Source organism: Monodelphis domestica, chromosome 5 (genome assembly GCF_027887165.1).
Source record: "Monodelphis domestica isolate mMonDom1 chromosome 5, mMonDom1.pri, whole genome shotgun sequence".
Taxonomy (NCBI): domain Eukaryota; kingdom Metazoa; phylum Chordata; class Mammalia; order Didelphimorphia; family Didelphidae; genus Monodelphis; species Monodelphis domestica.
In genome coordinates this window covers 283,403,468-283,417,934 of record NC_077231.1, presented here as the reverse complement: position 1 = coordinate 283,417,934, position 14,467 = coordinate 283,403,468, and the positions used below count along the sequence as shown (strand labels likewise).

At 41.9% G+C, this 14,467-nt stretch overlaps 1 protein-coding gene across 1 annotated transcript in view; it reads right to left on the bottom strand.

The window, feature by feature from the left end:
- Window positions 1–14,467, bottom strand: part of LIMD1 (LIM domain containing 1) — an 86,957-nt gene that overhangs the window by 16,223 nt on the left and 56,267 nt on the right. The window contains exon 3 of the mRNA XM_003342072.4: window positions 1,145–1,212. Within this exon, the coding sequence (XP_003342120.2) occupies window positions 1,145–1,212 (68 nt within the window). The remainder of the gene's footprint in view (window positions 1–1,144; window positions 1,213–14,467) is intronic.

Here is a 14,467-nt window from a genome sequence, read left to right as displayed (position 1 = left end):
TGTTGTTGTGAGGATTAAAGAGATCATAGTGTAAAGCCCTTAGCTCATAGTAGGTGCTACAGAAACTTTGTTGTTATTTTTATTGTTAATTATTATTTATTATATTACTTTTAGTAGTAGTAATAGTAGCAACAGTAGTATCATAGCAGCAGCCGTAGTTATAGTAGCAGTAATAGTAGAAGTAATAGTAGTAGCAGTAGTAGTAAATAGTAGCAGTAGCAAAAGTAGCAGCAGTAGTAAATAGTAGCAGTAGAAGTAACAGTAGCAGTAGCAGTAGTAGCCGGAGAGAAAAGATTTAGAGAAGATGAGGAAACTGCCTTCATGGTATCTGATGGGATCAGGGAAATAATCAGACCCCCTCTGTTGGGTATCCAGGGCAGAACCAGGACCAATGGGCAGAAGTAGAGAAACAAATTTCGGCTCAATGTAAAACAAAACGAACAGAAAACATCCTAATAGTAACATATTCAAAAGAGAAGTGGGATGCCTTAGGAAGTAGTGAGTTCCTCATCCCTTGAAGGTTTTCAGTTAAGCTGAATGGCCCTTGTTGGGGATCATAGATCCGGAGAGAGAAGGGATTTTGGGAGTCTGTTAGTATGACCTCTTTGTTTTTAAAGATGAGAAAATGGAAGGAACTGTTGGTCAGGTCCAAATTAGCCCAGTTGAGGTTCTATCCAACTCTTGACATCCTTTGATTCCATACCCAATCAGTTTTTAGATATATAGAGGCAGATAGGTGTTGGGCTTAGTCAGAAAGACCTGAATTTTAATTCTGCCTCAGCCACTCACTAGTTGTGTGACTCACTGAATCTCTTTGAGTCTCTTTTCCTAATCTATAAAATGGGCATAATAGCACCCCCTTACCTCACAGGGTTGTAAGGACCAAGTGAGAAAATCCAGGTTAAGTACTTTGCAAACCTTAAAGTTCTCTAGAAATCTTCACCATCATCCCCATGTAACAGCTATTCCTACTTTAGCTCCTGGCAGTATTATCTGGTGGTAACATTATACGGTAATGAGGTCATGGGGGCACTCTCTGTTTTGCCTTTAACTCATAACATCCTCTTTCTCAGGGCTGCTATAGGAATAGATAAAGGTGAGGTCTTGGGGAGAGGCAGGAGGACAATGACAGCAACTCACTCACCAGGAAGTCTTCTTCACAGAATACTTTTCCATTAACAAAATAAAAGGCTTTCCCCCTCAGCTTCCGACCTAAGAAAAAGACACATAAGCAAAGAGAGAGAGAGAGAGAAAAAAGGAAGGATAAGTTCAACAAAGAAAACTAAGAAAAATGAACAAAACCAAATATCCTTGAGATGGATTCAAACACAAGCCTGCTCCTACTTTTTCTCCGTAAGAAATAAAGAAATTCTTTGGCACTGTTGTGAAATAAGACTCAAGTATAATAAGGTTTTGTGTGAGGCCGGCAAACAGTTTGGCACCAAGATCCAATGGCCTTGTCATTCAGACCTTCCAGTGTGATATATCATCCTCCCAGCACTTCCTCCCTGCCCCTTTAAAAGGAGGCGGTGAAATATTCAGCAGCTGTGGGGACCAAAGGAAGCACTCAGGGGTGAAAGAAGCCCAGAAAAATACACACAGCCTTTGTAACAGCTGCTCCTGTCTGGCAGTTTCTTATCATCATGTGGTAGGGTAAAAATTTAACACATTTTTCCAAGGAATGATGAGTGAAGGAATGTGCTGAATGGGGAAGTCATGCAAATAAGCCGAACGATTTTAAATTTGCTTTTCACATTCTCACATCCTATTTTTTTGGAGCTGAATTGTAGAAAACACGCACTGTGGTAAGAGTGATGGCTTCCTCTCTTTTAATTTGATCTAAGATAAGGGGGGAAGGCTTAAAGGTGTTCAGTGTCTCTGGTGAAAATGAGATATTATAGTGCATATGCTTCTCTATTTAGCTATTAAAAAATGGCTTGTGTGGAGGGGCCATGGGTACTATTATGGGACAGCGGCATCCCCAAATAGCTCTGGATAGTTATGCCAAACACTTACCAGCTTAAACAGAACAAATGTATATCAACTTGGGAGAGCTGAGAGATTCAGCTCTGGCTCAAGATAAAGGGCAGATTCCATCTCCAAAAGTTCATCTCCCTCTATCTGGGTCCTGGATTCCATTCCCTCCCACCTTTTTCTATCACCTCTCTCCTCCATCTTCAGTTTCTTTTCATTGCCACTGCCTTCCACTTAGCACTTTCTTACATAAAGGTACTTCTACTATTTCGAATTGGCGGAGAAGACTTTTGAAAGCCCCTTGGATGCAGAGATCAAATCAATAAATACTTAAGGAAATTAATTCAGACTATTGATTAGAAGGTCAAATATGAATCTGAAGCTTAAATACTTGAGCCACATAATGAGAAGACAAGACTCCGTGGAAAAGACCTTGGTGTTGGGAAAGATTGAAGACAAAACAAGATGGGGATGGCAGAGGGTGAGTTGGAGAGATGGTGTCAGGAAAATAAGGAGCATGAGATTGGATAGGCTTTGGGAGATAATAAAGAATAAAAGGCCTGATGGTCAGCGGGGCCACAAAGAACCACGCGTGGCTGAAAAACTGAAAGACAACAACTATTTATTTCCCTTAAAGCCCATTGGAGCTTCATCATTTATGTCTCCCTCTTCATAGGATAGTAGATTTAGAGCTGAAAGGAACCTTGAGGGGCAATCCAACCTTCTCACTCTATTTTATTTTATTTTTACAGAGGAGAAAACTGAGTAGTTGCCTTAAGTTATAGTGATAACCTTAAAGCAAATGGATTGGCTTGTATTTAGGAGGCTGGGACCATCAGTTCTCTACTAAAATGCAACTTTTCCTTACCAGGATTCTGATCCAAACTGAAGCTTATACTCTTTTTGAGTCCCTTGATGCGACATCGGCTTGGATTTTTAATTTGCTTAATACCAAGTTAACAACCCAGCAAAGGATGCCTCTGGCTCCATCCTCTTCTGAGGAGAAGAATGCAGGAAGGACAGGGATATTTGCTCTTCATGATTTTACCTTAGGAAGTGGAGGTTCACTCAAAAAGAAAAGTCGTTTGGACTTTTTCCCCTTTTTATTTTTTGGTTCTAGACTGCCCAAAGACAGAATTCTTAGGATCCGTGCCTTATGTTCAAATACGTCAAGAGGGGATGACTGAAAGCATGAGAATAGATGGTTTACCCAGCAGAAAGAGGGCCAGAGGTACAGAGGGTAGCACCCTATGCAACGGTGTTTGTGTCTCCATGATGCACTCTTCACTGGCCCTTGGCCAATGGCTGGACCTAAGTTTCCAGCAAGGCGTCATTGGTAGAGGAAGGAAAAAAAACAGTGGTTATGGGATTGGGGAGACTGGTGGGGAGTCTGGGCTTCTACTGGGTCAACAGGATTAGTAGCAAAGTAGAGAGCAGGGGACTGAGAGGTGGAAGGGGGGGGGAAGGAGGGTTCAGAAAAGTTAGACTGGGTGAGCAGGAGATGTTGATCTTAGCTACTATCTCCTTTTTCCTGTCTCTCATACTGTGGTGTTTCCATCTTTGTTTCTGGATCTCCCTCCCTCCTCTTGACTTACCCCAAGTTCATTTTTTCCTTTTCTTTCTTCCCCTTGACTAGTCACACTGAAGTCACACATATTCTGTTGTTTCTTGTCCCTGAATAAAGATTGTTTAATTCTTATTTTCAAAGGCTTAAAAAAAAAACCCTCACCTTCCATCTTAGAATCAATACCATGTATTGGTTCTAAGGCAGAAGAGCAGTAAGGGCTAGGAAATGGGGGTTTGGTGACTTGCCCAGGGTCACACAGCTAAGGAGTGTCTGAGGCTAGATTTGAACCTAGGACCTCCCATCTCTGGGCCTGGCTCTCAATCCACTGAGCTACCCAGCTGCCCACAAAGGCTTTGTTTTTATGTCCTTTTCCTATTCATAGAGCCACCCTAGCTGCAAAGAATACAAAAGAGAAGGGAAAAAAAGAAGAAAAACTCATTCAACAAATCTAACACATACATCATTTTGGTCTGGTAGTGTATGCAATGATCCACACCCACAGTCCTTCACCTCTGCCAAGTAGGGGAAGGGATACATTTTCCCATCTCCTATTTGAGGGCAAGCTTGATCTTTATAATAATTACATAGCAGCATAACTGAGATTTTTTTTAAACCCTTACCTTCCATCTTAGAGTCAATACTGTGTATTGGCGCCAAGGCAGAAGAGTGGTAAGGACTAAGCAATGGGGGTTAAGTGACTTGCCCAGGGTCACACAGCTGGGAAGTGTCTGAGGCCAAATTTTAACCCAGGACCTCCCATCTCTGGGACTGACTCTCAATCCACTGAGCCACTCAGCTGCCCCCTCATAACTGAGATTTTTGAAAGCCGATGAATCAAACATTTTTCTCCCTCCCTCCCCAAAAAAAGAAAAAGAAAAAGTCATATATTGCTTTTTTACTTGAGCCTAGCCCTTTCATTGATTCCCCCCACCAAATGGGCCAGCAGCCATTGACAGAAACAAAAAGATGCACACCCCTGTTCTATGCCAGAATATTTTGCAGATGTAGCGAATGCCAGTAGGGAAAGTCAGGAGGTGGTAAAGTCTTTATACTAATAGCCAAATGGACCTCCCTTAAGGACCACTGGAGAATTATCAGTGACTGGCAGACCTAGAAATCTGCTCTTCAAGAAGACCTGAGTCTGTTTTAAGAATATCTTCTTCAGAAGATTTGTGAAGAATGACCAGATTGTAAAGATCATCTCAGCCATTTCTCCACACTTTTCTTTTGTTTGACCAAGGGAGGTCCAGAAAGATTGTGTGGTTTGTCTGGGATCCCATGTTCCAGAGGCCACCTTTGAACCCAGATCTCCACCATGCTGTGGGCCCCTTGCCTTACACGTGCCATCATGTAGGATTGGGAGAAACCTCAGTGGCTACCCAGCTCAATTCCTTCATTTGACAGAGAAGGAAACAGCGTTTGGCACCAAGTAGGCACTTATCAGAACCAGACCTAGAGATGGGAGGTCCTGGGTCCAAATCTAGTCTCAGACACTTCTTAGCTGAGTGACCCTGGGCAAGTCACTTAACCCCTGCTATCTAGCCCTTACCTCTCCTCTACCTCGGAACAGATACATAGTATTGATTCTAAGATGGACGGTAAGGGTTTTAAAAACAAAAATTAGTGTATACCTAAAGACAAAAGATCTTTGAGGCCCCCTAGATTCCCCCTAAAATCAGAGTAAGAAAAAATGAAGAGGGATTGAGCTCTTTATTTGTGGCTCTAGTGGGTGTGACTAAGACTGAGTGGAAGTTACAAGGGGCAGTTTTCTAAAGATTAAAGCTCTTTGAAAATGGAGAGATAGCCCAGTGATGAAGCAATAATAATCACAACAATGGTTAAGACTTAGATTTTTATGAAGCACTGACATCTACTAGCATTTGGTCCTGAAAACCTCTGAAAGGTAAGTGCTATCTATTATCATCCCCATTTTACAGATGAGGAAACTAAGGTGGAACAAGTTGAAGTGGCTTGCTAAGGGTCTGAGATGAGATTTGAACTCTGGATTTCCTGAATCAAATCTGGTGCTCTAGCTGTGCTAGAAAACTGCCTGGTAGCAGTAGTGAGTTCATCATCACTGGAGATGCTTTAGGCAGAGCTTTAATGACTATGTACTAGGGTTCCAGTAGGGTGGTAGCTTCAAACCTTAGGGAAAATGCGGATGCGGATTTTTTTTTAATCTAAAAACATTTTGTGAACTAACTCCAAAGGATCCTGATTGGGAAAATCTAAGCCAAGATAGGAACTTGCAATCACGTCCCAGAGCCCAGGGCCCGAATCCCTGGTGCGGCATGAATTCATGTTCCAAGTAAAGGATGGACGGCATAACCTCTACCCTCCCTTCTAATTCTGTAGTTCCGTAAAGAAATAATGGGTAGCCAGGTGATGCAGAGGATAAGGTGCCAGGGCTGGAGTCAAAGACTTGGGCTCAAATCTGGCCTCAGACACTTGCAAATCATTGAGCTGTTTTGAACCTCAGTTTACTTATCTGTAAAATAGGAGTAAAAATACTAGCATCAACCTCTCAGAGCAGTTGTGAAGATCAACTGATATTTATAAGCCTTAAAGTATTTTATAAATTATTATCATTTTTAAGCTGAGTGGTACAGGGGATAGAGCCCTGAGCATTAGAATCGGGAAGGTCTGAGTTTAAATCTAGCATCAGAAACTGCCTAACTGTGTGACCTTGGACAAGTCACTTAATTTCTGTTTGATTTGCCTCATTTTCCTCAACCATAAAATGGAGATAATAATAGCATCTACCCTACAGAATTGTTGTGAAGATCAAAGGGGATATTTGTGAAGGGCTTAGCACGTGTCTGGCACACGACAGAAACTATAAATATTAGCTATTATTATTACTATCATTATTACCGCCTGTAGATTTTAACCAGCACCATGCACATTGCTAGGAAACATTTCATTCAGTCATTTCAGTCATGACTGGTTCTTTTTGTCATTTCCTCTTCTATATCATTTTACAGATAAGGAAACTCAGGCAAACAGGGTGAAGTGACTTGCCCAGAGTCACACTGCTAATAAGTATCTAATGTTGGATTTGAACTCAGGTCTTCTTGATTACAGGCTCTATACACTTTGCTACTTAGCTGCACACCTACGTGCTATTATTATTCCCATTTTACAGAACAGTAACCTGGGAAGGGTGAAGAAACTGGGCGGGCAGGTGTTAAGTGACTTGCCCAGGGTCACACAGCCCCAATTTGAATTCAGGTCTTCCTGACTCCTATCCACTGCATCCCCTCTCTCGCTGGCCTTAGTAAACATTAAAGAAAGTCAAATATTTTGCCCTCTGAAAGCCAGTGTAAGGCATTGAAAGGAAGATGATTCCTCTATTAGCCGCTCGGGCTCGAGCATCAGCATGCAGAAGGCCACGTCTTTGCCTGCTGTTGAGTTCTTGCTGTGGGGAATCAATTGTGCACGAGTGGCCCAACTTTCCAGGATGAATGGGAAGGAGGCAAGAGAGCATCTCCCCAAAGGAAGCCTGTTGTGCGGGAGAACACTAGAGGGTGTACCGAGACCTGCATATCGGAGGCTGAGCACGAGCCTCTGTTGGCCGAGGCAGATGGCACTTCTGAGCCCCTGGTGGTGGCTGCGAGGACCACGGAGCCCACAGTTGTTCCAGAAGCCAGGGAGGCCCCACAGAATCTCAAGTGGGAGCCTGCTGCTTAATCAGCCTCAGACTGGGCAAATTCCCAGGGTGCTGGGCCACTGCCCAGAGCTCCCGGGGGTCAGGGCCATTCTGCATGATGTCACCAGGGCTGGGCAGACCCTGCTATCTCGTTGGCCCCAGAAAGATGCAGGAAAGCCCACGGGGTACCCACTGGGGGCCAGAGGGACTGTGTTGTCACATTTGAAAAGGATCCTTCCAGCAGGAAAGTCTTTGGAAATGGATTAAAAAGACCCAGACTGGCAAGAGTGTGTATGTGTGTGTGTGTGTGTGTGTGTGTGTGTGTGTGCATGTGCGTGTGTTTGGGGGCACTGATGGTCACACTTTGGTTTTTGAGGGTTTTTTGCAGGGAGTCACGCCTCACGTTAACCCAGGATTAAGAATCCGTTTTTCTAATAACTGTTCGATCATATGGTTCGATGGGGATAGGATGGGGGATGTAGACTCTAAACGATCACCCTGGTGCAATTATCAATAATATGGAAATGGGTCTTGATCAATGACACATGTAAAACCCAGCAGAATTGGGTGTCAGATATGGGAAGGGAGTGAGGGGAGGGGAGGGAAAGAGCATGAGTCTTGTAACCATGGAAAAATAGTCTAAATCATCTCATTAAATATAATTTTCCAAATTAAAAAAAAAGAATCAGTTTTTCTATCTTTACCCTATTTGACAAACAGTGGAAAGAGTGCTAGATTAGGAGTCAGAGGATCTAGATTAATGTAATAATGATAATAATCATAGCTAGCATTTATTAAGCACCTACTATGTGATTTACAAAATATTGTTTCACTTGATCTTCACAACAACCCTGGAAGGAATTATTATTATTATTATTGTTATCATCCTCATTTTACAGATGAGGAAACTGAGGCAAATAGGATGAAGTGAGTTGCCTGGGGTAGCACAGTTGTCTGAGGCTGGATTTGAACTCAAGTCTTCCTGACTTCAAGTCAGGTACTTTATCCACGGAACCACCTAGCTGCCTCAAACCCAGACTCTGCTACTTACTACTTGCAAGTCTCATAAACTCCGGGGTCTCTGTGTCTTTGTAGGGAAAACAATGGGGCTGGATCAGATGAACTCTGAGTGAGGATCTGTGATTTGACTATTAACATAGTTTCAAACAGAATGAAAGTGAGGAGCTCCCCAGTAAACAGAAAAATACCCTGGTTTGGGAGTCAGGAAGACCTAATTTTCCATCTGGTTTCAGGCTAGCTGTGCGATTCTGGGTGAGTCACTTCACCTGTTCAGTTTCTTCATCTGTAAAATGGACTGAGTGGCCTCTATGGTCTCTTCCAGCACCATGTTTATGGTCCTACAATAAGTGAATAGTATTGTTGGCCAATGGAGAAAGGAAATTGAATTTTCATGATCCATAATGCATCCTTCGCAATGGGCTAAGAATGAGTTGTGCGCCTTCTTTCCTCCTTACAAACCTGCCATCCCCACCCCAAAAGGTTAGTTCTCTTTGTCACCGAACTCGACTGTACATTCTGACTCCTTCATCTTTCTGTGTCCTCATATTGCCTGCACAGTAGCTTATATTCAATAAATGAATGCAGAGGATTTGTTGATTGGCTCAATGTTACATGATTCCATTCTTCTGCCTTAGAAGCGACACACAGTATTGATTCTAAGACAGAAGGTAAGAGTTTCGATTTTTTTAAAAAGCAGTAAGGGCTGGGCAATGGGGGTGAAGTGACTTTTCCAGGTTCAAATCTGACCTCAGACACTTCCCAGCTGTGTGACCCTGGGCAAGTCACTTCACCCCCATTGCCTAGCTCTTATTGCTCTTCTGCCTTAGAACCAATATACAGTATTGATTCTAAGACAGAAGGTAAGGGTTTAAAAAAAAAGAAAGAAAGAAAACCCGACAGGGTCATGAAGAATTGGAAATGACTGAAAATAAATGCATATTAATAAATAATTTTGTGGGTTTTTTAAATGATCCATAGTTATTATTACCAAAAACCAAAACTTTTTATCAGTTCCTTCAAGATGCATCTTCTTCTTCTTTTTTTAAACCTTTACCTTCCATCTTAGAGTCAATACTGTGTGTTGACTTTAAGGCAGAAGAGCAATAATGGCTAGGCAATGGGGGTTAAGTGACTTGCCCAGGGTCACACAGCTGGGAAATGTCTGAGGCCATATTTGAACCCAGAACCTCCCATCTCTAGGTGTGGCTCTCAATCCACTGAGCTACCCAGCTGCCCCCAAGATGCATCTTCTAAAAACAAAGATAAAAGTACAAATGCCAGGTGTGGCCCTTATCAAGAATGAAAAATCACCACCATCTTGAATTCTTGTCAATGTCCATCTATGTCTATTGCAAATACCAAATAGGAAGCCATGAGAAGGACCTGCAGACATTTCCTGCTGAGACAGCAAGCACTGATGCCTTTGAACCAAGACCAAAGTTGAAAGGAAAATCAAATAATAGTCCAGAGAGCACAAAAAAAAAATACCATAATAGGCCAGGAAAGGGGTTCAGTGGGGTATGGGGCTTAGGGCCACCTAGTTCTTCCCAAAGTACAAAATGTACTTTAAAGCAGGATCCATGTATGGTGATATTCCCTATCTTCTGACCCAGGATCCCAAGTCTTGGTAGATGGCCTCCTCCTAAGAAGTTTTCTAAACATCTTTCTAAGAGAGCATTTAGAGCTAGAAGAAAAAGACCTTAGGCATCCTCTACTCCGTCCTCAGATTTAACTCACATCCATAAGCATTTATAAAAGGCCTACTGTGTTAAAAAGTGGGCTAAATGCTGGGGACACAACGCCAACGACAAGTTCTGCCTCCAAAAGTTTCTAGTTACTCGCATGAGAAAACTGAGGATTAGTCTTAAGTGACTTGTACCACCAGGGTCAGAAGTAGAACTGCGATCAGGAGCCTTGTTTCTTTCTTTCCTTTTTTAAATTTATTTTTATTTTTAAAATATTTTTCCATGTTTACATGATTCACTTTCTTTCTCTCCCCTTTTCCCTTCCCTCTCCCAGAGCCGACAAGCAATTCCACTGGGTTGTACAAACATTGTCACTTACACCTATTTCGATATTATTCATTTTTGCTATAGAGCAATTTTTAAAAGCCAAAACCCCAAATCGCATCCCCATATACACATGTGATAAGTGATGTCATAGGTTTTGCTTTTGCTTTTCTACAGGAGCCTTATTTCTTGACTACAAGTTCTGTAATTTTCTGCTCTACCAAGACATCTCTAGAACAAGCATAACTTATTTTTTCAGAAGATATTTACTGATAGCAACTTGAAGGAAACCCCGAGTAACAACCAAAAGGGGAAAATTCCAAACTTCCAGAAAGTTCTAAAACCTAGGAGGGTTTTAGAATACAGTAAAAAGGGTTCTAAACCTAGAACCAAGATGAAATCTAAGTTCAAATCTTGGTTCTGCCACTCAATACTTGTGGGACCTTGGCCAAATCCCTTCAATTCTCTGGACCTCAGTTTCCTTCTCTGTAAAATGAGGGGACTAGCCTAAGCCTTTGAGACTCCATCCAGATCTAAGATCTGTTATCTCTCATCTTTTCCCTGGAAATGTAAGGGATAGTGGACCTGTTAACTCTTGCTCCCATTTTAGGAATCTAATGACCACAGCCATCCCTCATACTCCCAGAAGTCTTGCCCTTCCCTGAGAAACCCAAGGTTCTCCAAGTCCATGATAAAGAAAATGAAAAAGATTCTCTCCTAGGAATCATGAGTCTAGAACGTCCCTATAATGAACAGTAACAACAATAAGCAATTCCATAGCATTTGAAGATTTGCAAAGCTCGGGTGTCCTAGGGAATATATGATTTTGAGTTAAAAGGGTCATCGGAAAGCCTCCAGTGAAAGAGTTATTAAACCAGAGGGCAGGGCCCATAACCTTGGGTTGTTTGCTTTTTAAAAATATTTTGATAAGTGGAGTGAATATAATTGGTTTGCTTTGTAACAGAGGACAGGGAAAAGGAGGTAATAGAATAGTGCAGTGGGGTTGGCAGTGAATAAACTTGAAAGTATCCAGATTTGGTCCGAGATTTGGCTGATGGCGCCATAAAAGTCAAAGGACACACTCCAGAAATTTGTAAACTTCAAGAAGAAAATAGGGCCCCCAGAGTCACCCCAATGGGGAAATCCTTGAGCAGCAGGCTGCTGCTAGAGTACTGATGACCGGAGCCCCTTGCATCAGACAAGCTGCCCAGAGGGGCATTAGATAGGTTGTCAAAATTGTCCCTGAAGAGCACTGGGGTGGGGAAGAACAAATGGCAGGTCCTTATGACACGGGGATGCCGGCCGCCTCTCTGTATGTACAGAAACTGACCCCGTGAGCTGGAGGGAACATCTGTTGAGTTCCAGGGGTGGTAAACAGCTTATAGTTTCACTGAAACAGAAGTTACATAAAGGTTCGTATGAGAAGGCATTTCAGGACTTCTTAGATGCTTAACAAATGTGCCCTCTGGGTCACAGGAACAATTTCTGGGCAGAAAGGAGGCCAGGGTGTGCCGGAGCATGCTTGAACTGACTTGTTTTCAGTGTGAGTAGTTACACCTTGGAAATCAGCAAATGCTTCGAACCAGAACTCGGTTTATCTGCTTGTTGATTGTCTAGACTTAACAACACGATGGAGAAAATGTTAGGAATAATGCAGAATAAACCTAAAAGGAGGTTATGCTTTTTGGAGAGTCAATCATTAAAAAAGGCACCAGGAGGAGGTAACCAGCCATAAGGGTCTTTCTTATTGGTGACCAGGTCCATAGCTGTGCCAGACTGTTAAAAAGGGTCCACAATGATTCAAAGGTTTTGAACCCCAGTTGCAAAACCCACTTAGCTCCATGGCAGCACTGGACACCCAAATGTTATAGTTCCCTTGTTCACCGAGCCTATGTGGTAACATCTACACCCCGGGAAGCCCTGGACCCATTAAGATTTAACCTCCAGATTCCCTGGCCCAGATTCACTCAGGAGGACTAGGCAATAACGCTAAAAACAAACCAAAAACCCAACCACACCCAAACACAAAAACTGCCGAGTAAAAAGAATGTTGAATTTAGAGTCTACCAATTTCAATTTCAGATTGAAATTCTAGCTATTTACTAGCCATGTACTCTTGGGCGAGTGACTTCAGCTGGTACATGGCAGCTAGCAGCAGTCTTATCTTTTGGGGGGGGGTGTATTTTGGACCCCTCTCACAAGCTGGTAAAGCCTAGGGACTCCCTTGCAGAATAAAATGTTTTAAATTTAAATATTAAAATTTTAAATTTAAATTTAAATGTTAAAAATAAAATAAGATACCTAGAGTTGGAAAGGAAAGCATTTAAGTTGAAATATCATTTTCGAAGTTTAAGTTCAGAAATCCTCAGTTCAGTTCACAGACCAACACTAGAGAAACTTCAGTGTCCCTTCTAACACTAACTCTTACAACCCCTAAGTAAGTACTTAAGCTTTAGAAGTCTTTGAGTGCTATAAAATCCAGTTTTTAGTATTATATTCATTGAGGTGGGTCTGAATTTGTTTTTTCACTAGTATGGGGGAAGTGGTGGGGAAACTCCATCCACTGATCCAGACTGGCAGCTTGTCTTAACATATAGTCCTAAAGAATTACCGAAAGACTTGCTCAGGGTCATATGGCCAGGATATACGCAGGGCTTTCTGACCCATCCTCTCTCTAAGACATTGTTTTGCCCCATCATCATCATCATCATCATCATCATCATCATCATCATCATCATCATCATCATCATCATCATCATCATCATCATTCTCTTCCCAGGGAAAAGAAGCATGGAGCTAGCCTTGGAGCCAAGAAGCCCTGAGTTCAAGTCTTGTCTCTCCTGTTGTTGAATCATTTCAGTTGTGTCTGACTCTTTGTGACCCCATTTAGGATTTTCTTGGCAAAGATACTGGAATGATTGGCCATTTCCTTTTCTAGCTCATTAAAAAAAAACAAACCAAAAAACCCACAGATGAGAATCTAGCCTCAGGAGACTTCCTAGTAGTGTGACCCTTAAATGAATCACGTAACCCCCATTGCCTAGCCCTTATTGCTCTTCTGCCAATACACAGTGTTAATTTTAAAATGGAAGATGAGGATATTTTTTTAAAAACAGGTGAAGAAAATGAGGAAAACAGGGTGAAATGACTTGCCCAGTGTCACAAATGATAAGTGGAGTAGAAAAGAAGGAAAAAAGGGATCCCTATTTTGTGTTTTCTCCCCCTCTCAAATGTAATTGCCTGGGGGGGGGAAGTACCCAAAACATTAGGATTCAGATTATCCATAATGTCTAATCTTAGTTCCAGAGGAGAAGCAATGGTGAAATCCACATCCTGTTTCTTAGGTGAGAGGTGATAGACTGCAGGGAGTGCTGCATATGCCCTCAGTTGAGTTCACCAGTCAATTTGTTCTGATTTGTTGTTTTTCTGTGTCAGAAGTGAAAGAAAGGTTCCTGGAGCAGGAATATGGTGAGGATGACTATGGAGAAGTGGCAGTTGTATAAGAAACAATATAAAACTGTAAACGATTTGTTTTTAATCAACTATATACATTAAAAAAAGAAAAGCGGTATCAGAAATTAGCTAGCTTTCAATAACAGATGAATGAATGAATGAATGAATGAGTGAGTGAATGAGAAGACCTGCAATTTCATTTATATAGGGAACTGCCAGAGGAAGAAGCTCTCTCTACCAATGTAGATTGGCACCTCTTTTGCTAAAATTTAGTCTTAGAGGTTTTCCTGGAACAATGAGCGATGCGACTCACTGAGGGTCATGCGGCCAGTATGTATCAGTGACAGAGATCACTTGTTTATGTCTAGGAATAATTAAATAAACAAATTAATGCCTGGATTAATTAGTCTAATTAACTGTGAATATATAAATAAATAGAATTTGATGAGTCAGTCTCAGCCTCTCAAGGCAGGTATACATTAGGAATTGTGTCCTACAGCCTGTAAACACACTTATCTCCCATGAGCATCAGAACCACGTGAAAGGGAAGCTGGGATTTTTGTTTTGTTTTGTTTTAGTTTTTCCTTTAGTCTTCATTTTCAGTTCTCATCCTGGAGAAATGCCTCACTTTTTTTCTAAACCACATCACTGCACAGTGGTTTCTGTGTCAGCAATGGCAGCTTGGTAATTATGTGTTCAGAAGGCTAGGCTACAACATATTTTTATAATGGGCTCAGGGCATTCTGGGATACAGAACCCTAATCTAACAGTTGGGAGACCAGGTGACTCTGGAAA